The sequence below is a fragment of the Cyprinus carpio genome, chromosome B25, assembly GCF_018340385.1.
Source record: "Cyprinus carpio isolate SPL01 chromosome B25, ASM1834038v1, whole genome shotgun sequence".
NCBI classification, from domain to species: domain Eukaryota; kingdom Metazoa; phylum Chordata; class Actinopteri; order Cypriniformes; family Cyprinidae; genus Cyprinus; species Cyprinus carpio.
The window spans coordinates 4,136,129-4,162,160 of NC_056621.1; the positions used below are offsets into that span (position 1 = coordinate 4,136,129).

At 33.8% G+C, this 26,032-nt stretch overlaps 3 protein-coding genes across 3 annotated transcripts in view; 1 reads left to right on the forward strand and 2 right to left on the reverse strand.

Moving 5' to 3' along the window:
- Positions 1–1,860: 1,860 nt before the first annotated feature.
- On the reverse strand, positions 1,861–8,282 carry LOC109099411 (haloacid dehalogenase-like hydrolase domain-containing 5). Its single transcript, XM_042752892.1, has 8 exons — positions 7,944–8,282; positions 6,370–6,573; positions 6,136–6,248; positions 4,328–4,421; positions 4,184–4,217; positions 3,929–4,103; positions 3,655–3,843; positions 1,861–2,454 (listed from the first exon to the last, which is right to left on the reverse strand). Exons 1-8 carry the CDS (start codon positions 8,058–8,060, stop codon positions 2,043–2,045), a joined length of 1,338 nt encoding a protein of 445 aa, XP_042608826.1. The 5' UTR covers positions 8,061–8,282; the 3' UTR covers positions 1,861–2,042.
- Positions 8,283–8,382: 100 nt separating this feature from the next.
- ccdc77 (coiled-coil domain containing 77) lies at positions 8,383–13,887 on the forward strand. Its single transcript, XM_042752891.1, has 12 exons — positions 8,383–8,489; positions 9,071–9,118; positions 9,620–9,779; positions 9,868–10,010; positions 10,090–10,186; positions 10,292–10,373; positions 10,496–10,578; positions 10,934–11,082; positions 11,156–11,405; positions 12,373–12,498; positions 12,803–12,955; positions 13,101–13,887. Exons 2-12 carry the CDS (start codon positions 9,084–9,086, stop codon positions 13,245–13,247), a joined length of 1,425 nt encoding a protein of 474 aa, XP_042608825.1. The 5' UTR covers positions 8,383–8,489; positions 9,071–9,083; the 3' UTR covers positions 13,248–13,887.
- A 1,557-nt stretch (positions 13,888–15,444) lies between these two features.
- The window catches only part of si:ch211-272n13.3 (ankyrin repeat domain-containing protein 26), a 35,842-nt gene continuing 25,254 nt past the window's right edge, over positions 15,445–26,032 (reverse strand). Inside the window, 13 exon segments of the mRNA XM_042752755.1 lie at positions 15,445–15,738; positions 16,169–16,214; positions 17,513–17,762; positions 18,810–19,045; positions 19,777–20,067; positions 20,216–20,357; positions 21,485–21,597; positions 22,379–22,513; positions 23,509–23,586; positions 23,946–23,972; positions 24,180–24,273; positions 25,289–25,464; positions 25,620–25,772. Of these exon segments, the coding sequence (XP_042608689.1) occupies positions 15,584–15,738; positions 16,169–16,214; positions 17,513–17,762; positions 18,810–19,045; positions 19,777–20,067; positions 20,216–20,357; positions 21,485–21,597; positions 22,379–22,513; positions 23,509–23,586; positions 23,946–23,972; positions 24,180–24,273; positions 25,289–25,464; positions 25,620–25,772 (1,896 nt within the window). The 3' untranslated portion in view covers positions 15,445–15,583.

A 26,032-nucleotide genomic window follows, 5' to 3' on the forward strand; every position in this document is an offset into this window, starting at 1 on the left:
CTTTTTTTATTCTTCCAATTGCTGTTACTTGTGCAGCTTCACAATGCATCTTTATTTCTTAAACTTTTTCTTAAGGTGTTCTGCAAATTGTTGTGGGTGAAATCCAGTCATTTCTGTATGAATATACATGATAAGGATTTTCACATGAGGTCTAAAGAGCTCCTGGTACAGATTTTGTAACAAGGTCAAGTTGGTCACACAGATTTAATGCACTGACCAACAGAAAGCTGTTTGGTTTATAACATTTCCAACAGCAGAAAAAATATATTTTCAAATATATTTCAAAACATACAAAAATATATTATATATCATATATAAATATATTTATGTAAATATTTTCTACCAATATATTTTTGAAAATATATTTTAAAGGTATAAATTCAATTAAAAAATATTCTTTGACCTCTATATAGTTCAGTCCTAGAAAATGCATTCACATATGTCACATTTAAAACAAAACTTGAGTTGTTATTTATAACATGGGTGGACATATAACACATTTGAATAAACTTTAGCAAGGGACAATTTAAAATGCTCCAAAAAATACAATATTGCAATATATAAAAATATGAAACATTATTAAATCATTATAAATCTTCCTTTTGAACTCTAATAGGACATACACATTTCCACATAATGTAGGCTACTGTAAGATTGGAAATGTATTTTCTTGCCCCGAAATACATTTATAAATACATTTTGGTGTATGAAGGCTGAAACTAAATATATTTTCTATTTTAAAAAATATATTCCATTGAGCTTCACTGTTTGCAACCTATATTTTAGCCACAAAAATATATATATATTTTTGCAATATGGCATTAAATGTGACATCACCTTTAGAAAAAGTGTAAGAAATAAGAAATGTTGTATTGTAAGATATAAAGTTGGGTAAATTGGAAGATACAAAGCTGCCTTTGAAATGGGCCTCAGTGAACTGTATGCTTGTGCAGTTACGTGAAAGTCTATTTTTTGCTGTTGTGAGCTGCGATTATTGACAAATTTCGCAAATATGACCACACCTTTACAATTACGTTATTTATATTTTACTCTGGAAACAGGTTTTCAAATGCAAAACATGATTTAAATTAGAGGGCAAGTGACAAAATATTAAACGCCTGAGTTAATTAACATATATGATATTTGTAAGTAAAATCATTTCAGATGAAGAGGAAAAATAAAATGGCTCAAAAATAGCTTAAAAGCATGTAAAAAATCCAAACACAACAAACAAAATTACAAAATCCGAAGACGCCATGGACATGAATTATGATGGGGATTGATTTTGTTTCGACAAGTCGTGACTAGAGCTGCAAAACAATTAGTCGCGATTAATCGATTCAAAATAAAAGTTTTTGTTTACATACTATATGTGTGTACTGTGTATATTTATTAGGTATCTATAAATACACACAAATACATGTATATATTAAGGAAAAATATGTTTGATTTATATGTAAAATATTCATATTTATATATAATATAAATAAATGTTTACATACAAATATTTTTTAAAAATATATGCATATTAGTGCTGTGAAACGATTACTGTCTTGTCCATGGTTCTCACCTTGAATCTCTTCTTGAGATTGACGTCTCTTGACCTTCTCGATTGACAGGGGCGGAGGGGGCGGAGACGTGATCGGTTCGGAATATGGCCAAATGCAAGTTTAATGTGCATCCAGTTTTCGTTTACATAGTATATGTGTGTACTGTGTATATTTATAATGTATATATAAATACACACCCATGCATGTATATATTTAAGAAAAATGATACTTTATATATTAAATATATCAATATACAATATCAATTATATGAATATAAATATATACATGTAAGTATTTTCAAACTATGTAAACAAAAACTTTTATTTTGGATGTGATTAATCACGATTAATTGTTTGACAGCACTAATACATATATGTGTGTATAATAAATATACACAGTACACACACATATAGAATGTAAACAAACTTTCTAATGGTTTTGCAGCCCTAGTCGTGACTCATCGCATGTAGACGTGGAGTGATAAACGATGGTTTACTGCAGCGACCAACCCTCCCGCTGGAAGACCAGCTCCACTCCGTCCCGAACGTCATGCACGATGAAGGAGGGCTGCGTCAGACTGGGGTCGAAGCGGAAGTCCCGGTGACCGTGGAAGATCCGCTGCTCTGTGACCGTCTGCTCGGGGTCCGAGGGCAGGTCCTGGTGGTCGCGGTTGTAGACGCCCGTGCAGACCAGGATGGAGCTGCAGCCTTCGGGCAGACGGTGATCGAACGAGCCTCCCACCATCACCCGTCCTGAACCTTTGGCATCGTCGGACGCTTCACACTGCTGGTCTCCGGGCACCTGGCTGCTCGAGCTGCCCTGCGCCTGCACACGGGTGCGATGCATCGCTTTGAGGTAGCGGTTGTACAGGTTTGCACCATAAATATCAGCCATCGGGTTGTCACTATGAGAGAGATACACCTGCATCAGACATTTTGACTGGTTTCAATAATTAGATAGATTTTTAATGTTTCTGAAAGAAAAGTATTTGTGACCCTGGACCACAAAACCAGTCTTAAGTGTCAAGAATAAATAAGCTTTCCATTGATGTATGGTTTGTTAGGAGGACAATATTTGGCCGAGACACTGAAATCTGGAATCTGAGAGTGCAAAAAAATCTAAATATTGAGAAAATCATCTTTAAAGTTGTTCAAATGAAGTTCTTAGCAATGCATATTACTAATCAAAAATTAAAATTTGATATATTTACAGTAGGAAATTTACAATATATCTTCACGGCACATGATCTTTACTTAATATCCTAATGATTTTTGGCATAAAAGAAAAATCTATAACTTTGACCCATGCAATGTATTTTTGGCTATTGCTACAAATATACCCCAGAGACTTAAGACTGGTTTCGTGGTCCAGGGTCACACTTTCTGTTCACCAAGGCTGCATTTATTTGATGTAAAATACAGTAAAACAGTAATATTGTGTAAATGGTAATTTTTTTTTATTTTATTTGAATATATTGTAAAATGTAATTTATTCTTGTGAGGCAAAGCTGAATTTTCAGCATCATTTCTCCAGTCTTCAGTGTCACATGATCCTTAATCCTCTAATATACGTATTTGCTGCTCAAGAAATATGTTTTCTTATTATTTATATTGAGAACTGTTTTTGCTACTTAGTGTTTTTGTGGAAACTGTCACACACTACCATTCAGAAGTTTGGGTTTAGTAGGAGTTTTTATTTATTTATTTTTTTTAAGAAAGAAAATAATACTTGTATTCAGCAAGGATGCGTTAAATTGATTAAAAGTGACTGTAAAGTCTTTTTTATTATGTCACAGAAGATTTCTATTTCAAAAAATGCTGTTCTTTTTGAACTTTCTTTTCAACAAAAATTCTAAAAAGAGTTTCTTGAGCAGCAAATCATCATATCAGAATGATTTCTGGAGGATCATGTGACACTGAAGACTGGAGTAATGATGCTGAATATTCAGATATATTAATTGTAATAATATTTCACAGTATTATTGTTTTTACCATGTTTTTCACCAAATAAATGCAGCCTTGGTGAGCACAAAAAATACTTCTGACCAGTAGTGTGTGCTATGGATTGAGCTCAAGGTCAGTGAAATCTGACCATTCAGTCTCACCCAATGGCGTAAAGTCTCTCGACCGGTCGGGTCCAGCCCAGTTTCTCGGCCTGTTTTCTAATGAGCAGTTCAGCGTAGTTGTAAGTCACAACGCTGGGCTTCCCGATCAGAGCCTCGTACTTCAGCTCACAGCCGGTTATCTTCTTATAGATGCTCTCCAGACACACGAGGAACATGCCGTGTCCGAATCTAATGACAAACAAACATCATCCCTTGCTAGATTTAACCACCATTTCACCGTTAGATTGGACAAAAATATCTTCCTGACACTGACCGAGGGTTTTTGGCTTCGGCCATCCACAGCAGATCCATGTTGCAGGCCAGCACGGGGATATGTGGGTAATGCAATGATGTCACAGGGTTTCCTGGCCTCCCATTGGTCAAGAGCACATCAGTGATCAGTTGTAAGTTGGTCTCCCACCTGATAGGCTCGCCAAACAGGACGACAGCTGTAAAGTGACGGTAATTACAGATGAGAATGGACACAGATTTCCAGAACAAAACGTGAAAGCAGTGGAGTGAAACTCACCATCTATTGGTGGCAGATCCATAGACGGGGGAATCTGGGGAAGTACGTTATATAGACAGAGCTTAATGGTTAAGATTAGGAATCTGTTCAGAGAGTAGGCTGATAGTGAGACTAACATATTCAAGTATCATTGTTTCTACTCACCAAGTCTTTGGGTCTGCGATTGTGATCCACTACATCCAGGAGAGGATTCGCTTCTCTTAGCATGTCAATGGTCACAACGTTCTTGAAACCTACACTGAGTTTATTTGTTAAGGACAATTAAAAACAAAAACAAACAAACAGAAACTATATATATATATATATATATATATATATATATATATATATATATATATATTTATATATATATACACACACACACACACACACACTCACATATATATATAATTTTTGTAATACATTTTAATAATAATTTATTACTATATATACAAACACACTTTTTATTTTAGACATATATTTTATATATTAAAATCTATATTTTCAATATACTTATGTATTCACAAATTATATATTTTATTATATATATACTGTAATAATCTTTATTATTTAAAAAATAAAATTTTGTATTACTATTGAAGTATTATAGTAATTACAGAAATTCATTATAATTTACAAATGTAATTTAATGATATTTTTATGAAATTATACTTAAAATATTTAAATATATTTTATTAATTTTAATTTGATTATTTATTAAATAACTATTATAGTAGTATATTAATTATATTAAATTATATATTTATTATTTATTATGCTTATTACAATAATTATATTTGTAACTATACATACAGTACAGGTCAAAAGTTTGGAAACATTACTATTTTTAATGTTTTTGAAAGAAGTTTCTTCTGCTCATCAAGTCTGCATTTATTTGATTAAAAATACAGAAAAAAATGTAATGTGATATATTATTACAATTTAAAATAATTGTTTTTAAAATTTATTATACTTTAAATTATCATTTATTTCTGTGATGCAAAGCTGAATTTTAGGATCATTATCACATGATCCTTTAGAAATCATTCTAATATGATGATTCATTATCAAAGTTGGAAACAGTTCTGCTGCTTAATATTTTTTCAGAACATGTGATACTTTTTTAGGATAGTTTGATGAATAAAAAGTAAAAAAAAAAAAAAAAAAAAAAAGAAGCTATGTTTTTAAAATATAAATAATTTTTAATAACAATATAGACTACTGGTCAGTAATTTTTTTTCTTTCTTTTTTTTTAAATAAAATCAATACTTTTATTCAGCAAGGGTTGATAAAAAGTGATAGTAAAGAAAATATATTATTAGAATATATATTATTAGAATATTTTTTTTTTTGAATAAATGCAGTTCTTTTTAACCTTTTATTCATCAAATATATTAGACAGCAGAACTGTTTCCAACACTCATAATAAATCAGAATATTAGAATGATTTCTAAATGATCATGTGATAGACTGGATGTTACATGTGACACTGAAGGCTGGAGTAATGATGCTGAAAATTCAGCTTTGCATCACAGGAATAATTTTTTTTTTTAAAGTATATTCAAATAGAAAACTATTATTTTAAGTTGTAATAATATTTCACAATGTTACTGTTTTTTTTCTGTATTTTGATCAAATAAATGCAGGCTTGATGAGCAGAAGAGACTTCTTTCAAAAACATTAAAAATAGTAATGTTTCCAAACTTTTGACCTGTACTGTATATATATATATATATATATATATATATAATTGAAACTATTAATTATAATTATAGTAATTATATGTTATTTAAATATAAAAATAATTATAGTTATAATTATTACAATATTTTAATAATAATAAATAACTATAATTATAAGAAATAACAAATGATGTTATATAAATTCTAATATATAAATTTTATTTTTAGAATTATAAATCTTTATAACTATTATATAATTATAGTCCTCAAAATCAAGGTAAAGAAGGATACTTGTGTGCAACTTCCACCACGGGTCCCTGTCCGGACACCAGCACACACAGGTCATGAAACTGAGTGAACACCCGCAGAGGACTGTGGGACAGCACCACCTGGTCCGGTGACACCTGTGTGGAGAAATCAAACCGTCCCGTCTTGCTCTCGGACACATGTAAACAAATCACATGTTATGTGTAAACTACCGGACAGTGCAGTTTTTGTGGTTACACCTGTCGTCAGGTGTCTCACCTCAACCTCCAGAAGGTGAGACAGCTGCTCGGCCTTGGTTTCTCGCAGAGAGTTTCCCGCATTTGTCACAAACACCACAGGAACCCTGTATTTTCCGTCGCCGTCCACCAGGTTCCTAAAACACTGTTTGGCTGCAGGGATGGGCGTCCGTCCGCGTACCAGCACCCCGTCAATGTCAAACAGAAGCCCAAACAAGCTGCACTCCTGCTCACACACATCCCCAAAACAATATTAATTGCAAGTTTTTATTAGTTAGTCAGCACTTATTAAGCCTCTGGGGTATATTTGTAGCAATAGCGAACAATACATTGTTTGGGTCAAAATTATAGATTTTTCTTTTATGTCAAAAATCATTAGGATATTAAGTAAAAATCATGTTCCATGAAGATCCTTTGTAAATTTCCTACCGTAAATATATCAAAACTTAATTTTTGATTAGTAAAATGCATTGCTAATAATTCATTTGGACAACTTTAAAGATGATTTTCTCAATATTAAGATTTTTCTGCACCCTCAGATTCCAGATTTTTAAATAGTTGTATCTCAGACAAATATTGTCCTCTTTACAAACCATACATCAATGGAAAGATTATTTATTCAGCTTTCAGATGATGTATAAATCTGTTAATCTTGGTTTTCCTAGAGGATAAATTGTCTTGCTCAAGGTCACAATGGTCATAACTTAAGTAGGGATTTGAACCTACGACCTTCAAGTTCCAGATCAACTTCAGGCCCAAACTAAACCATGACGCCACACCACCCTCTAATGACAAGGTGCTTTATTCCCGCCTTAAAACTGTTTCACATATCCTGCAAAAGGAAAGCGAAACCTTGAGCACGTCCCCTCACATCTGCTGTACTATTTAGGGAGAAAAATCCCACAAATCCAGGTGAAAGTTCATGTAGATTGATTGCAGAAGTTTCATTCTCTTGTCAAATGTCAAAGCCTGTGTGTCAAAACCTAGCATGCTGCTTACCTGGGCATCATTTCTGAGTATCGGAGGCTTTTAGACACTTTTCCGTGCATTATTGGCATTTCTGTTGCTTTTCTTTTCATTAAAATGTAATAAAAAGTGTGTGTGTGTGTGTGTGTGTGTATGTATATATATATATATATATATTTTTTTTTTTTTTTTTTTTTTTTTTTTTTTTATATTTTTAATATATATATATAAATATTATATAATTTTTTTTATTTTTGCATATAAAAATTTATATAAATATCCATATGTATAATATTTAATATAGAATATTTGATATTATATTATATAAATATTCATAGAAATAATTATATATTCATAGAAATAATCATATATTATATTTATAATAATATACAGCTGTATATACACATGATTTTAATATAATATGTGTATTTTTGGACAGAAAATGCTGTCTAGATAGGCAGCTCACAACGGTTTGAAACACATCCAGAAACTCATGAAAACAAAACAACACAAGCCTAAGAGCACATGACACTTCTCGTCTCGCTGTGGTTTGGGTGTTTGTTGGCTTGTTATTATCACTGAGGATTGAATTATGAACGATAATAATAATAATAACGCGCGTGAACTCACTGTGCTGTAGCGGCGCTGCGTCTGCGCAGAAACAGCTGCATTAGTGACTCTCCTGCTCAGTTTCACGCCTCTCCACCCGATTCTAAACATATTCCACAGGGAAAACATCTCTGCCATGGTTTTCTTCGAAATATATGAAGAAGCAAGACAGTGCTACTACTTTGACCTGAGCATGACTCCTCCTGCGCTGCTAAGCTTTAGCCCACATGCTATCAGCAGCTGTCAAACATGTTTTTCTGGCTCTAAAGGCCACGCATGGGATCCGTGTGTGGCTCTCATCTGAATCAATCCCCGTGCAGTGTGTGTGTGTGTGTGTGTGTGTGTGTGTGTGTGTGTGTGTGTGTGTGTGTGTGTGTGTGTGTCAGCAGAAGAACTGACAGGCGTCTGCTGCTCGAGTCTGACGCAAGGCTGCGTCGCTGTTACGCACACTCTGCGTCGCAGGGGACGCATTCATAACCCGCTCGATTAAACACCAAGACTTCCGGTTTGTAACCGGCGTGTTTTAAAAGCGAGCGTCGAGTAACGTTATACACACGCACGCAGAAGGTAACTATTACATTAACATTTGGTTTACAGCGAGAATAGTATTATAACAGCGATTTAATCGTGCGGTAAATATTGAAAATGCTGGCAGATGTAAGTTAGCTGTTTAGTTAAATCATTAACTACCGTTGTTTATGATATTTTGGTTTTATTGTGCAACATTAACTATTAATTGCACATCTGACAGGTTGATGAATACATAAAGTGACTAAGGTGATAATTTAAGCAGTTAATTATATCGTTAAACAGTCTAAATGAACCTGTATAACGCTTTATTCGTTCAAATTTCCCACCGGGAGCGTCACTGTTTACATGACAACCAGAAGCGCGTCACACTGAACTGAACACACCCGGATGTGAACAACAGAGCTGTACTTTGGCCTGTTTTTATGAATATTTACATATTGCTTGTTGTCTTTAATTTACCTTAATTTTAGATTGAAGTTTGATCGCCTACAGATTATTATATTAGATAAAATCACCTTAAAAATTGGTGTAAAATTAATTTATTTTATTATTATTGTAGCCTACTTTTTAAATGTATTTTGAGTGCATCACATTAAAATCCTTTTTTTTTAAATTAGGCCATACACTGTGATGATGGATTCTTCTCCTACAAAACAACGTAAAAGGTAAATATATACATGTCTGTCTATCTATCTATGTTTTATTTTTATTTATAATACAATTACCAAAGCAACACTAACACTAGCTTGCTCTATTCTTTTTCTACTCTGTTTTCTTTTTATCATATAATAAAAAAACCTTGCTACGTGTACTGTTAAGCTAACTGAGACTTCTAGCACTTGCATATCATTGCTCTTTTGTTGATTTTGATTGCACTCATTTGTAAGTCGCTTTGGATTAAAGACTAAATGTAAATGTAATAAATTATTTTTTCTGACCATTAATACTTTTTATCTTAATGGTTAAAGAAAACAACACACACACACACACACACACACACTAGTAATATTACGTGTATTTATATTATTTAAATAGTATTTTATTTTACATACTATTTAATATAATAATAATAATATGTTCTAATATATAATTACAGATAACATTATCTGAAATCCCAAATGCCACTCTTTTAAGCGTCTCATCCTCTTCTTCTCTGTTTGGGTCAGTCCTGAGTCTCCGCTGCCCTCGGTCTCTGAGCGTCTGGCGTATCTGCGGCCGTCCCGCGAGCTGCTGGAGTTCTACAGGCAGAAGCTGGCGCAGTTTGATGGAGAGCATGATGACCTGCTGCAGATGCTGGAGAAGTACAGGAGCACCGCGGAGGAGCAGGTGAGCTCCTGTCACCTGGAGGATGTTCCTGCTCTGTTATATCCTTTGCTCCTGGTTGTATTATTGTTTTTTGTGTGTGCTTGTGCAGCACAAGTTGCAGTGGGAGGTGCGTCAGCGCGAGGAGGAGATCGCGGAGCTCCAGAACGCTCTCAGTGATATGCAGGTGTATCTCTTCCAGGAGCGAGAGCAGGCGCTGCGACTGTACGCCGAGAACGACCGGCTCAAAATCAGGTCACATGTCTCCTCATCACAGAGACCAGAGCACAGACTTCATATCTCAAGCTGAAGTGTGTTTTTTTTATCGTCACAGAGAGCTGGAGGACCGGAAGAAGATCCAGCATCTTCTAGCGCTGGTGGGTCCAGATCCAGGCGAGATCACGTACTTCCATCGCGAGCCTCCGCACAAGGTTCAAAACAACATGCGTCAACCTCATTATAGCCATTTGTGAAGTATTATGCTCGATTTTTATGTTTTCGTGAATTCCGTTTGTTTTGTATTTATATGGTTTCAGGTCACAGTCCCTCAGAAGAAGGTCCTGCCGAGATCACATGAGGAATCAAAGGGGGTGAAACCGAGGCCTGTGTCAGCGAAAGGTCCGCCTTCACCTTTATTTTGTTTCGTATTTAGTTGCTAGTGACTAATTTGTGGTGGTTTTATGGGTGCATTGATACATTCATAATCTTCTGAGATGAGGATGTGGGGTTTTAAACTACAGGAAGCAAGAAATCGTCCAGAGAAGGAGAAGATGCCACAATTTCAGAGCAGTACAAGAGAGACAACCAGACGTTACTGCTGCAGGTGTGTGTGTGTGTGTGTGTGTGTGTCTCATGGTCAACAAGCCTGCATTTATTAAAAAAAAAAAAAATGCACACTAGCTTTTCTAATCTTTTTGCATTCTGTCTGTTTTCTTTTTATTTATTTCATTTATTCCTTCCATTGTCCTCATTGGATAAAAGCATCTGCTAAATGATTAAATGTAAATATATAAATATAGATGTACATCATGTGTAGGTATACATATAATTAGCTTTATTAAAAAAATTTTTGTGCAGAATAAACATTTTAATTTAATAAGCACGTGCTAATCTTTTTTTGTTTTGTTTTTTAATAGCTTGCTGTGTGTTGAATGGCTGCTGTTGTTGTATGAGTCCAGGTGGAGGCGCTGCAGGCTCAGCTGGAGGAGCAGACGCGGCTGGCTAAAGAGCAGGTGGAGGCGCTGCTGGAGGACAGACGCATTCATCGGGAGGAGAGACAGGTACAGCACCAGCGCGACCAGGACACAGTCACGGCCCTCACCGACAAGTAAGTCCATCCGTCCTCCTGATTCAACAAGCCCCGAGCACCAGGCCTGAGCTGGACTCTGTCTCGTGTTCAGACTGCAGCGCACGCAGAACCTGCTGCACGAGAGCACCAGGGACTTCCTGCAGCTGAAGTTTGAGAGTCGAGCTCACGAGAAGAGCTGGATGCTGGAGAAGGACCGTCTGCTGCGAGAGCTGGACTCCTGTCAGGAGCGGCTGAGAGAGGAGCGCGGTTTCCCAGAGCAGCCTCCGCCTCTGTCTGCAGACGTCCCGCTCATCTCACAGCCCAAACACGAGAGCAGCCACACACACCGGGAGGAGATCCGGGTCAGACAGCTCCCATTTCCTTCTTCATTTAAGCAGCTTGGGTTTTTGGAATGGCACAAATGGCTGGAAAAGTTTAAGGCAGAACTTTTCAAAAATTTTATGCCAAAGACACCCAAATATGATGATGATAAACCCCCTTATTAAATAATAAAGTCAGCTTTGTATTTAATAATAACGTGAGAAAAGTAATGTGATGTTTTTAAAGAAAATAACTATTTGCCATCTACACTGTTAATGTACTAAAGCCTAAGATAAGATAAAAGTATTGTTTATATATATATCTATATATATATATAATATAGATATATATATATATATATATATATTTATTTTTTTTTTTAATTAAAAGATACATATATATATATATATAGGATATATATATATATATATATATATATATATTACAGAAAATGTATTTTTTAAATATTTTTAGATATTTTTTAAATGATTTAAAAATAAATCAGGATTTGATTATTTTTAATTAGAATTAATCTGCTATTAAAGTTTTTAAAATAAAAGTAAAAATTGTGAAGTATTAACAAGTTTTAGTAATTTTGTTTTATTTTTGTTTTTTTATATATATATTAATAAACTTTAAGGATCAACTGTTATGCTTAACAGAAAAAAAGAACATAAATATAAATTTTTTATTGTTTTATTTAATATATAATATTTATAAAAATGTATATATGATGTTTATATATTTACATTAGCTATTATATTTATAATGTACAGGTATGCTTATTATTTGTATATAAATTAAATATTAAATAATTTTAAAATGTCTTTTTTTTTTTTTTTTTTTTTTTTTTTTTTTTTTTTTTTTTTTGTGCAGGATAAGCATGCTTTAGTTGAAAACACTTTTATATGGAGCTATCACATTCTCTATCTTTTGAAACAAGATTTTATCCAGGTCTCAAGTGGGTTTGTCTCTCTTTTTTTTTTTCTTTCTTTTTTTTCCCAGTAGGCTTTGCGTGAGGAACTGAAACAGGCTCATAAACTGGCTGACATGTACCGAGAGCAGTGTGTGAATCTGGAGACGGACCTGTCCCAGATCAGAGAGGAGGGCGACGTGGGCCGAGAGATCTTCAAAGTACGCAAACAAACTCCTTCACCAGAAAAAAACAAAGAAATTATTGATTAGCCACCCTCATGAATGCTAGCACTATTAACTTCTGTGGCTCACAAAAACCAGATGTTCAGCTGAATGTCCTTGAGTCATACAGACAAGAGCAGCCTAAACATCATGCTAAATCTCTCCTATGTTTATTTAAAAAAAAAAAGAAAAAAAAAGTACTTTTTCGAAGCACACAAGGGGTGAGATGCTTCTGACATGAAAATATTTTATTGAAATGTCGAGGTTGTTTAAGTGTCAAACTAAGCTTTAGTGTTTTTAGGAGCGCTCTGATAAGATGGCCAATCGTCTGCAGCTGATGACTAAACGTTATGAAGCTCTGGAGAAGAGGCGGGCCATGGAGGTGGAGGGATTCAAGACCGATATCAAACTCCTGCGGCAGAAAGTCAAAGACGTGGAGAAATATCTCTTTAAAGTCAGTCATTTCTCTCATGTATCTCTGCTATTTGAGAATATATATATGTATGTATGTATGTATGTATGTGAAATTGGCAACTATTTGTTAGTCATTGATATTAGCATTAATTGATGCAGATTTTGATGGCTGTGTCTTTCACTAGTTGACACTCAACGTGGGCCCTGATCAAGATCTGGCGATTCTCCATGAAGTTCGGCAGACCAACAGCCGCACGGTAAAGGTCCAGAGTGAGCTGAAGAACCTGAGGGCCAAAATCTACAAACTGGAGAACGACCTGAGATTCTGCTGAAGACTCATGAGGAGGATCGAGAAGATCAACGCTAACAGCTCAGCATCACACTATGTTCTTTAGTCAAATATTCATCCTTTTGAGTATGAAGAACTTCTGAGACGCATCACTGACTGAATGATTCAGAGGAAAGCTGGACATCATAGAGCTGAGTGTTGATTTGTGCTGTTGAATTTTGTATATTAGATAAATAAAGGTTGCTTTTTGTATTCATTATGAAAGTGATTCACCATTTTTGACTGGTCTGAGACAATGACACAAACAACCGTAAGGCCCATGTTTATTTTATAGCTTTTAAACATCTGAATCCTCTCGAGACAAAAACAATACTGAAATGCTTGGAAGAGACTGGACATATTTCAGTTGACAAAAACTAAAACATACAGATGAATCTGATGAAAACTATTAAAAACATGCTACGGTCATATTTCACAAAAAAAAAAAAAAATCATTGTGCATAATGAAAACAAAGATTATTTTAAAGAGTTTTTGACCAGTTAACAGTTGAGCACATTTTCTGCTCCAATTGTCATTAACACACCAAAAATGTGTATATGTATGTGTGTGTATATATTTAGATATAGATATATAGCATGTTGCATGGTAGTGTCTGTTCTACTGAATTTAATTTGTATTAAAATAATTAAGTTTAAAACTTTTCTTTTAAATGCCAGCAATAAGAATTTGGTGGTAAAATCAGTTTAATTGTCTGTTTAAAGACACAACATTGTTTTATTGACATTTTGCAAATGAAGCTTAAGCATGTTTAGTACAATTAATAATAAAGCAAATGTTAATGTTATTTATATATTTGTTTCTATATATATATTTAAAAAACGTGTATATATATAAAAATGTACAGTTGTATATGCATTGTAGTGTCTGATTTGACTGTGTGTGTGTGTGTGTGTGTGTGTGTGTGTATATATATATATATATATATATATATATATATATATATATATATATACTTTTAATTACAATAATGTTAATTTGGGGGGTGAAATGTGCTTAACTGTTAAGCTCTTAACTGTATTTTTTTTAATAACATTATGCAAAATATAATTTATGCAACATCTAAAATATGACCTGGTGAGATTCAATCATACACACGAAAAGATTCATTCTGAGCACAGCGAAGCGGTGACACCATCACATACTCTAGAAAATCACAAGATCATTGTCTGGTTTTGTCTCATTCAAGTATAGCATTAATTTCCCAAAATAACATCTCTAAATGAGTGTATGGTCATTTGAAATTAAAATAAGTTGTGTATATATTGCACGATAACAGAATGTACCATTGTCATTACTTGGCAATAATATTAACGGTACAAATGTAACACTCTTTATAATATGCCTCGACTACAAAAACAGCCAAAATATATACATAGTCAATTAAAACCCCACATATGATAAAAACAAAACACTTTGGGGACGCAACACTGAAAGCTGCACTTCACACGTACCTTAAACCTCAGTGACGCTCGTATGGCTTCAACAACAGAATGACTTAAACAGTTCACTTGCTCCTGAGGCACAAAAGTGCATTGTCACACTCGATTAAAGATCACAAACTGATTGTAGTGTTGAAACTTTGGCCCTTTTGGTGGTCTGGACTAATACACAAGTCCAGACAGGCAGCCTCGTTTCAGTCTCCATGGAGTTTTTCACTCATTTTGACTCAACAAAATGGCGACGTTGGTTCCTGACCAGCAGGAATCTGTCTGGTGCTGGGGTTTTACAATTATGAATATATTCTACTTCGATAATGAGCCTTGTTAGGCAAACTCTGAAGAACATGTTCAGATAGACTTGAGTGTTAAAAGGAATAGTTCATCCAAAATGAAAATTTCATCAAAGTCATCAAAGATGTATTTAGCATTCAGTGGATCCTCTGCAGTGAATGGGTGCCGTCAGAATGAGAGTCCAAACAGCTGATAAAAACATATAATCCACAAGACATTAACTGATGGACTGGAGTGGTGTGGATTACTGTGATGTTTTTATCAGCTGTTTGGACTGTCATTCTGACGGCACCCATTCACTGCAGAGGATCCATTGGTGATCAAGTGATGCAATGCTACATTTCTCCAAATATGTTCCCATGAAGAAACAAACTCATTTTTAGTTGGCCAGCAAATTTTCATTTTTGGGTGAACTATTTCTTTCTGTGACCATAAGGAGGCACCATAACTGCTTTTAAAACACCAGCTTTAGTAAACAAACTCTTGTTTTCTCAATCTCTAGGCTTTTTAGGGTGCTCCAGTGGGTTTGTGGGTCAGCGATAAGGCGCTGGAGTTGATTGTGCTCACAGTGTGTGGACTGACCGCGGGTCAGATCATGTAGTTCTTCTTCAGCACCTCGAGGTACTGTTGAGTGGCTCTGCTGACGGGGTCCGGCGGCTCCAGACTCACGTTCAGATTCTGAGAGCCAGAGGCCGATCCTACGGGTGACATGCGGGCGGTTCCTCCTTCCAGCTCTCCTGTCACTGAGAGAATGACACGAGAAAGAAAATCACAAAAAAGTCACATTTGAGGCCATTCACATTAATACAGAATACATTTTTGCTTGGACTTGAGTGGAGATCCAACCAGTCATAATGTAATTCTAACTTAAGGATCATATTAACCCTGTAAAGCCTGACATTTTCAAGTATTGTCTGAAAAAATTATCTTTTTTAACTCAACAGTTTATTAAACCTTCAGACAAAAAAAACAAAAAAAAACTTTTGCATGCATTTTGTTTGTATTTTATGGCTCATATAGTGTGATATAGGAGAATATTGAGTTTAAATTCTAATATAAATTAAATATATAAATGATGATAGCTTGTATTCTAAATGAATGTGATCCTCATAACAGTAAAAATGACTATTTACATAAAATACATGTGAACATTTTGTTGTAATAATGTCTCACCATAGTCCAGCTCCTTGGATATGTGCTTCTCCAGCTCCGTCTGCATCTGCAACAGGAACAAACCAAATCACACACATGATCTCATCTAACACGCATGTCCTAAAACTAGCACTCAGCCAGCTCGTTTTTTTAAGTTGTCACAGCGTTCATACTATAAAAATGTAGAACCATGACTATGCAGATGCGCCATGGTTTTGACACAACTGATTGGTCAAAATCCAAATGCTAGTAAAAGCATCCATTACCATTCAAAAATGTTGTGTTTTAAGGCAGCATTTATTTGATTCAACATACAGTGAAACAGAGAAATCATAAAATATTATTACAATTTGAAATAGCTGTTTTTTATTTGAATACATTTTAAAATGTAATTTATTCCTGTGATCAAAGCTGATTTTTTTTAGCACCATTACTCCAGTATTCAATGTCACAAGACCAGTTTTTTTTTTTTTAAGTTTTTTTTTGCTTGAACACACACAGCCATAATGTAACCCTAGCTAGTGATATAATTTCATTTTATGATTTCATTAGTAAAATATCAAATTAAGACAGGAGCAAAAAAAAAAAAAACATGTTACACATCACATATTTGTTCATAAATCATAGATCTTGTTTAAATATAAATATTCATGAAAATTAAATATAGACATAAGAGATACTCGTGCTACTTCTGTAGGATATTTACTATGATTTTCTGTATCATTTAAATACTTAAATAACCTACTACATTTGTCAACCAGAGCACACCACACTCAGTACTGTATCCCACAATGCAATGCGCTTGACTTTACCTTCCATTTCCAGTGTGATGAATGAACTCTCTGACCCAACTTCCAAAATGAACATTTTTACACAAAATAATTAAAATGTAATATGATTTATTACCTATGAAACTTCATTAAAACTAAAAAATATACTCATTTACTGCATTGGTAATCATGTATGTGTGTGTTCTGACAGTCAGAGATCTGCACACATCAGCTACACACCTGCTCAGGTATCAGGCTGCAGAGAGGACAGGTGAGAAACAGACTTTTGAGCTAGAAGCTGAAGATATCAGAGACAGAAGAGGTCATGAGTCCAGACAGCAGCCAAAGGAAAAACAGACCACGAGGTTATTTACTACGCTTATGAAGGGAGGGATAGTGGAAGGAGAAAATATATCATTGTTTGTTAGTTTTAGAATCACCACCTGGCATGGGATTTATTTTGGGTGGCTCTTCTAAAGCTAACAGTAAGTATCAGCTCATGGTTAGAGTTGAATGTTGAGCCAGTGTGGTGTAGGATTTGGAAACCTATTCACAATCTAAATGAGAGTCAAAGACTGCATGCGGCATCGCTCACCTTTGCCAGGTAGGCCTCTACGCGGCTGCTCTGGGATTCCCCTACCGTACCCAGCAGAGGCGTCCCGAGGCCCAGACTCCTGTTCAGGGGTCCTAGAGAGGCTCCGTATGCCCCCACGGAGCCCAGAGACGCCACATCCAGAGCGGGGCCTCCTAAACCGCCGTTCACTATACTGCTGGTGAGCAGAGATTTACTGCGCTGCCTCTCGCTCAGGAGCTTAGTGTTGGCCTCCGCTAACCTCTCGTTCGACCTGCACAAAATTACCAAACACACATTTTGGCACATTATAAAAAAACTTAAAAAAACTTTATGAAACAGAAATAAATCAACTAAATACAGAAATAGCAGCCTATTTTTTTTTTATTTAAAATAAAAATAATTTAGAGTAATTTAAAAAAATATATTTTAAGAATTTAATCATGCTTGTTTTTTACTTAAATTTTTTTTAACTTGGTAAGTTTATCATAATTTTCTTTGCCTCCCTTAATATGCTTTAAAATAATATTTATTTCTAATTTAATTTGACTATTTACTATTTTTTTATTTGATTAATTTATTTGTACTAATTATTTTTAGATCTGCTTTGTAAATTGAGCATTTTCTACACATCTCTTTGAAATAATATTTCTTTATATCTGACCATTTTCGTTTATATTTTGTATATATAATTTTTTTTATTTTTATTATTATTTACCTGGTAGATAATTTTCTGTGACTCTCTTGAAATAATATACATTTATTATATATTTGTTTTTACATTTTACAAGTTTTATTTACATTTTTATTTTAGTTATTATATATATATATATATATATATATATATATATATATATATATATATATATATATATATATATATATAGATATATATATATATTATATTATTTTTTTTTTTATAATATAATAATATATTTATCATGGGGATTTATCATGATTTCTCCATCTTCCTCAATATGCACTGAAATAATATTTATTTATTTATATTTTATTTTATTAATTTATTTGTATTTATTATTTTTAGTTTTACTTGCTAACTTTACAATACTTTTCTGATTACCTTTATACATTTTGAAATAATATTTAATCTTTTTTTTATATATATATATTTTTGAATAATTTATTAGAATTTATTCTTTTTATAATTTTCTGCACCTGGTCACCATTAAACTCTTTTTTGTGGCTAATGCAACTAATTTCAATTTTTGAATCTGAAAATGTGACTGAACTGTGATTATAATGAAGACATACAGTATTTCTAAATGTAATTCTGAGGACTGGCTCCCATGATGCCTCTCACCTCTCTAATTTGGCGGCCAGACTCTTGCGGAGGCGGAGCTCTTCGCTGTACAGCTGTTTGTAGCGCTCCAGCTCTGTGCGGCTGGAGTCTCTCTGAAGCAGACTGTCCTGCTGAACGCTGCGTAAACGGCTGAGCTCTCCCTCCAGATCCCTGATGCGCTGCTCCTGCTGAGCTCGCTGACTGGCCTCATTAGCAGCTTTCATCTGCTCCAGAGCTTCCTGAGACGCCGCCTGTGTCTGATCAAGGAAACATACAAAAATTCATAATAAACTAAATGATTATAATTATCTTATATTTTAGAAATATATAATATTATATATAAACAAAATAATTATAATTATCTTTATAAAATAATACATTTTGTTTTTAACTTGTAAAATAATAAAAATAATAAATAAGTAAAATAAAATGCTGTCTGTGTGAAACATAAAATTTTTAATGAAGAATTATATCAACTGATTATATCAATATATTGATTATATCAACTTTATAAGGAGAATTATTAAAATTATTCTATAAAGTAATATTTTATATTTTAATAATATATATATAATATTATAAAATAAAATAACAAAATATAATGCCTGCATAAAACCATGTCTAAAAAAGTATGAAAACAAAATTATTCTAATTAGAATATATATAAAATAAATAATAATAAAATAACAGTAAACAAAATAAGATGCTGTCTGCATTTGAAGAGTGAAAAATACATAAATAATAAGCTAAATTATTCTAATAACTTTTTAAAATAATATTTTATACTTAAAATGAGTTAGAGAACATAATTTTTGAGTAATGTGACTGAAACTGGCCAGTAACGATTTTGTATTCACTTGCTTTTTCACTTATATTTGGTGCTTAATCATCATTTACTTTGGATTTGCATACAAATATGTAACAACAAGCACAATGTTAAAGTGAGCACATTATGGTGAATGTTGAGTGTCTGACTCATGTTGTGTACCTGCAGGAAGAGGTTGACCTCCTCTAGTTTGTGTCGGATCTCCTGCCGGGCTCTCTCCTCTGTCTCCCGGCGGTACTGCTCGGCCTGGCTCTGGTCCATCACACCGGCCTCCAGCTGTCTGCGCAGACTGGACACCTCCTCCTCCAGCTGCCTCTTACTGCGCTCCAGCTGCTCGTGGCTTTGGCTCAGGCTCTTCACAGACGACAGCTTCTCCTTCAGCTGTCTGTTCACCTCCTCCAGCCGCGAGCAGCGCGACGCCTCCCGCTCATACTGAGACTGCAGCTCATCCACCTACACCAGAGGAAGTCGGCAACAGGATCAGACGCGAGCAGAACAGGAGGAAATAAAGAGACCATATCAAGTTTGCCTGTTTTTATCTGATCTGACAGTCTTAAAAATGACCAAAAATGTCTGTAAATGCCTAAAGCTGAGCCTGTACCCGAGTCTTCATTCTGCTGACGGCGCTCTCTGCCTCCAGCCGGTGGCTCATGTCTGCTCTGAAGCTGCCCAGAGGAGAGTCCAGCTGTCCACCGCCCTGTTCCCGCAGCTGCTTCTTAGCGGTTTTCAACAGTGTCTTCAACCTGACACACACACAGAAGGAGACACTGAAATTAGAGACATTCTGTGTCAGTGTTTTTATTGTTAACTATAAAAAAAAAAAAAAAAAAAAAAAATCATATATGAAACCATGATCCACTCTCACAAAAATAGTCTTCTTTCTTCCTGCTTGTGATGAATGTAAAATAAAACGTTCAATGAAGACTATTTTTGTTAGTGCCGGTCACTGTTTCTTATATATATATATATATATATATATATATATATATATATATATATATATATATATATATATATATATATATATATATATACAGTATAAACTGTATATATAATAGATTGATGCACCAAAATAAAGTATTAAGTGATAAAAGAGCACTTTTTTTATAAACTGAAATAAAGCTGAAATAAAATCAAATATAAATATTTGATGCAAAATGTAAATGAAGAATTAGAAATGTTGGTTTAGCAGCTAAATTAAGTTCTAAAATGACTAAAATTAAAGCTAAACAGAAATACTTAATACAAACTAATACATATAACTAAAATACAAAATAAAATTAAATGAGAAATAAAAAATAAAAACAAAAGCTTATTATTAAGTATTAATATATACAAGATATTAATAAATATTGTAATCGAATATATAAATATAATAATATTATAATAGAGTTTTTTTTTTTTTTTAAAGAACGCTGTGCTGCTTGCATTTGAAGTCAATTAAACCATAAGATATAGGTACTTATGTCCTGTGTGTGTGTAATAAATAAATATAATAGTATAAGTACTATATATATTAGTCAACAAAGGTCTTACTCAATGATCCCTCTTACTTTTAATTAACATGGATGAAAAGAATTTGTGCTGTCAAATATCCTGTTAAGACTTTTTTCGAAATATATCAGTTTTCAAATGCTGTATCAAAGTTTTTAGCACTACACACAGATGTAAGTCATCCTGCAGCACTACAGCAGGACAGAAGACAGGCTTGGAGTCAGTCCTTCTAAGATAAAGCAATGTGCACTGTATATGTGTGTGTGTGTCTCACAGATTCACAAGCAGGAGGATCCGCATAGCCGGCTTCTCTATGTACTCAAGCACGTCTACAGGTGTAGAGCTGCAGCAGTCGGGTTAAAGGTTAAAGGGTCACCTGTACATTTCTTTCTGAAGGTCAGTGTTTCTCTTCATCTCCTGCTCCAGACGGGTGTCCACAGATTTCTTCTGCTCGGCTAGTTTTTTGGCCTTTTTCTTCTCGAGCTCCATCTAAAATGCAGAGAGAGGACGCATTTGTTAGAAACTCTGGCCCGCAAGACACTTTGGCATGTGTTCCACTGTGTGATATGAAATATCACTAATAATATTTTCAGCTAATAATATTTTTAACAGTATATTCCTCTATACACTAATACACTACCATTCAAAGTTTGGGGTTGGTACAATTGATGTTTTTGAAAGAAGTCTCTTCTGCTCACCAAGGTTGAATTAGTTGATCAAAAATACAAAAAAATAAATAAATTGTGAAATATCATTACAATTTAAAATAACTTTTTTTTTATTTTGGTATATTTTTTAATGTGTTTTTTTTTTGTGTTATAAGATGTATTTTCAGCATCATTACTCAAGTCTTCAGTGTCACATGATCTTCAGAAATCATTCTAATATGATGATTTACTGCTCAAGAAACATTTATTATCAATGTTTGTGGTGCTTCAGATTTTTGTGGAAACCATAATACATTTTTTATATAATTCTTTAATGAATAGAAAGTTCAAAAGAACAGCATTTATTTTAAATCTTTTGTAACATTATTAATGATTTTACTGACACTTTTGATCAATTTAACGAATCCCTGTTGAATAAAAGTATTAATTTCTTTATTTCAAAGAAAAAGCAGAAAAACAAAATAAATTTATTGACTCCAAATGACTGAATGGTTCTGCAATATATAAATTTCAAAGTAAAAGAGCAAACGCTCATTCCATATTTTATGAAAATATCAGGTGTAATTAAATTTTGGATGGGCATTATTGTGTCTTTCTGGCACCTGATTGGTCAGTTCTCCTTTCTCTTTCTCCAGCTCAGAGAGGCGGAGCCCCAGTCGTGAGCGGCTCTTTAGCTCCTCTTCCCACAGTGCTTGTGAGTCCTGGGCATTATGGGATAGCATACTCTGCTTCTGCACCTGGAGAGGAGGACCGCAATTAAAAAACTGATAATATTTTCCTGTAGCATTACGAATCAGGGTTATTATTGCTAACTAAAGCAAAGACTAAAAAAGATACCTCGGTACCTGAATTAAATTAAATGTATAAAAAACATACAACATTCCTGAACTATCCCTATCACCCAAAAATGAAAATTCTGTCATTAATTGCTCACCCTCATGTCGTTCCAAACCCGTAAGACCTTTGTTCATCTTCAGAACACAAATTAAGATATTTTTGATGGAATCTGAGAGCTCTCTGACCCTCCATAGACAGCAACACAACTGTAATGTTCCCAGAAACGTAGTAAGGACATCGGTAAAATAGTCTGTGTCACATCAGTGGCTCAACTGTAATTTTAGAAAGCTACGAGAATATTTTTTTTGTGCGTAAAGAAAACAAACATATCTTTATTTAACAATTCTTATCCTTGGGATGAAGAGGAGAAGAATTGTTGAATAAAGTTATTTTTGTTTTCTTTGTGCACAAAAAGTATTTTTGTAGGTTTGTAAAATTACGGTTGAGCCACTGATGTCACATGGACTATTACTGATGTCCTTACTACATTTCTGGACCTGGGAACATTTCAGTTGTGTTGCTGGCTATGGAGGGTCAGAGAGCTCTCAGATTTCATCAGAAATATCTTAATTTGTGTTCCGAAGGTCTTACGGGTTTGGAACGACATGAAGGAGAGTAATTAATGACAGAATTTTCATTTTTGGGCGAACTATCCCTTTAAGGTAAAGTACTAAAATTAAATAAATACAGACATAAAAAAAAAAAAAAAACTTTCTCTAAAATTAAAAATGAAACAAAAAATCTTTAAAAAAAAAAACGAATTTAAAATATTAATAAAAACTAATAATATATCTACGAATAAACTGAAATTCAGAAACTCAGTCTATCTTCTCTTCATCCACTGCATTTAGATGCATTTTGAAGCTCAATGTGACACGTTTATTATAAAGTTCACCTCTCGGTTGAGTTGTTCTTCTAGCGTCATCTTACTGCTCTGCAGGTTTGTGACGAAATCTTCCAAACGATTCCTGACCTGAGAACCATCACAGATGTCAATATTCATCAGGATCTTGCTGATGGGTTCAAATCACTCTTTTAACATAGTACTTCATGCAGATCTAGATCTACTTTAGATCTCAGAAACCAGAAATGCAGAAGGTAGCGAGTTTACAATCAATGCAAGTCAACCTAAAACCTAACCCACCACCAAAACAGAGAAAATACCCCACTAACAACCCCATAGAGAAAAGCAATAAAGCATACAGACACTTTATTGTTTCTCGTTCATTTCAAGAGTAAATCACAGTAAGATTTTAAGTCCTGAAGAGCTGTAAAGAAAGAAGAACCAAAACAGTGAACTGCTAGAATCACAGCTGGATGTTTGATACCAACCCCTTCTCCAGGTGATGAGCCTGATAGCTGTGAAAAGACCAACTACACCATCAGTTTCCATGAAATCTCCTCTCTGACTGACTCTCATGTACAGTCAAGCTCATTCTGCACTGGCACATTTAAACAGAGTTCATCTAAAGTGAAGCTCAGATGACTTAAGAGGGTAAAAGGAGGTTCTGTCAGGATTAATGTCTAAATCTACCATCATCAGCTGAGTCAGGACAGAGAACTCACCACAGCACCCTCCTGAACGCCCTTCTGTAGCACCTCAATGCGGTTGGTCTGTTGTTTGGCCATGGCCTCCAGTCTGGCGTTCTCGATCTCTAACCTGCAGAGATATCATAATCACATGAACCATGATCAGATAGCTTAGAAGTTGATTATGGTTAACAATGATGGACACTTTTGTCTTGTTTAACTGATGGATGTAAGATGATAGAGAACAAAGTGCTTCATTTGAATGCATTTTTATTACAAAAACGTAAAAGTATGCAATAAATGGCATTACTGAAATATTTAAATATGGAAATATATATATTATTCCAATTAAATACTTTAATATTATGCAACAAATTATTACTTAAATATATTTTGAATATATTCATTTTAATTTCAATAACTTAATAATATGCAACAAGTGACTACTGAAATATATAAAAATAAATACAATAATATACATATTCATTTAATGTAAATGTCTTACCTTAATAGTATGCACTAAATATCATTACTATATGAATCTGAACATGAATCTTAATATTCATATAATTTTCACATAATTATGCAATATATTACTACTAAATTATGTAAATATATTAATAACATATTTACATTAATTTAATAGAATATTCATCATGCAATAAATGACTACTGTAACATGCAAATATGAATATAAATGTACTCATTCAATGTTCATATTAAACTTAATGGCATGCCACTTAATGACTTTATATGACTATAAATATATTCATATACACTAATATATATATATATATATATATATATATATATATATATATATATATATATATATATATATATATATATATATATATACTAGTGCTGTCAAACGATTAATCGCATCCAAAATAAAAGTTTTTGTTTACATAATAAATATACACAGTAGACATACATATATTAAGTAAACAAAAACTTTTATTTTGGATGCGATTAATCGCTATGAATTGTTTGACAGCACTAATATAAACATACACATATATACATTATTTTCTGTAATAAACGGTGTGATTTTGATATCAGTACCATTGTTGTTACAGAGCGACTTACTATGTGAAGCCAATGAGTGAGTGTTTCTGGACCCAGTTAACACAAATTAATGGTACCTCTGCACCGCCTCCTCCAGCTGTTTAACGGTTTGCTCTTTGCCTGTAGAAGCAGCTAGCGCCTCCTCTAGTTTCTGAGCGGTACTGCAGGCTTCTCGCTCCTTATCGTCCAGGGAGCTCTTCAGCTTGCTGATGCGCTTCTCAGCCTGGACGTACACTTCCTCAGATTCCTGCAGCTGCAATTGAACACCAACAGAGTATAAAACCAAGCAACTTGAACATATATTGTTCCTGAGAATGAATGTACTCCGGTTAAACAGATTGTACTGTTAGTGTCTGACACCAAACTGATCTGATGCTTTTCAGGAAGTATAAGAAGATTAATGGTTACCTTTCCCTTCAATCTGTCCATGTCCTTGAGTGTGCGCGCCTTCTCTTCCTCGAGATCATTACGATACCGTGTGTTGACCTCTAGAGAAGCCTCACACATGGACAGCTTCCTCAGACAGTCAGCCAGCTCCTGCTGCAGCTGCCTCAGAGAATCCTGAAAAAAAACAACAGCTTAATGTTCTCATTGGATATCTAAAAATAAACGTATAACCTAAAATACCTAAAATCTTTTTTATTATATTCATCATATTATTATGTATTACTGTTTTACATATGTATTTTTTCTATTATTTTTATTATTAAAATTTGTTTAATTATTTTTGCATGCATTGTATTAATTATTTTAATAACTTTTGACCACTGCTTAATCAATGAAATGTTTCTGGTGTGTTGCATATATTTTTGTATTTAATC

What these genes read in the sequence shown, in the direction of transcription:
- ccdc77 (XM_042752891.1), top strand. Translation starts at nt 9,084, where the DNA reads ATGATGGATTCTTCTCCTACAAAACAACGTAAAAG. An exon ending in ATCGCGAGCCTCCGCACAAG is followed by an intron (nt 10,187 to 10,291) that starts GTTCAAAACAAC and finishes ATATGGTTTCAG; the next exon opens with GTCACAGTCCCTCAGAAGAA. An exon ending in TGGGCCGAGAGATCTTCAAA is followed by an intron (nt 12,499 to 12,802) that starts GTACGCAAACAA and finishes TAGTGTTTTTAG; the next exon opens with GAGCGCTCTGATAAGATGGC.
- LOC109099411 (XM_042752892.1), bottom strand. Translation starts at nt 8,060, where the DNA reads ATGGCAGAGATGTTTTCCCTGTGGAATATGTTTAGAATCGGGTGGAGA. An exon ending in CGCAGCGCCGCTACAGCACA is followed by an intron (nt 6,574 to 7,943) that starts GTGAGTTCACGC and finishes GTGTGTGAGCAG; the next exon opens with GAGTGCAGCTTGTTTGGGCT. An exon ending in GGATCTGCCACCAATAGATG is followed by an intron (nt 4,104 to 4,183) that starts GTGAGTTTCACT and finishes GTCACTTTACAG; the next exon opens with CTGTCGTCCTGTTTGGCGAG.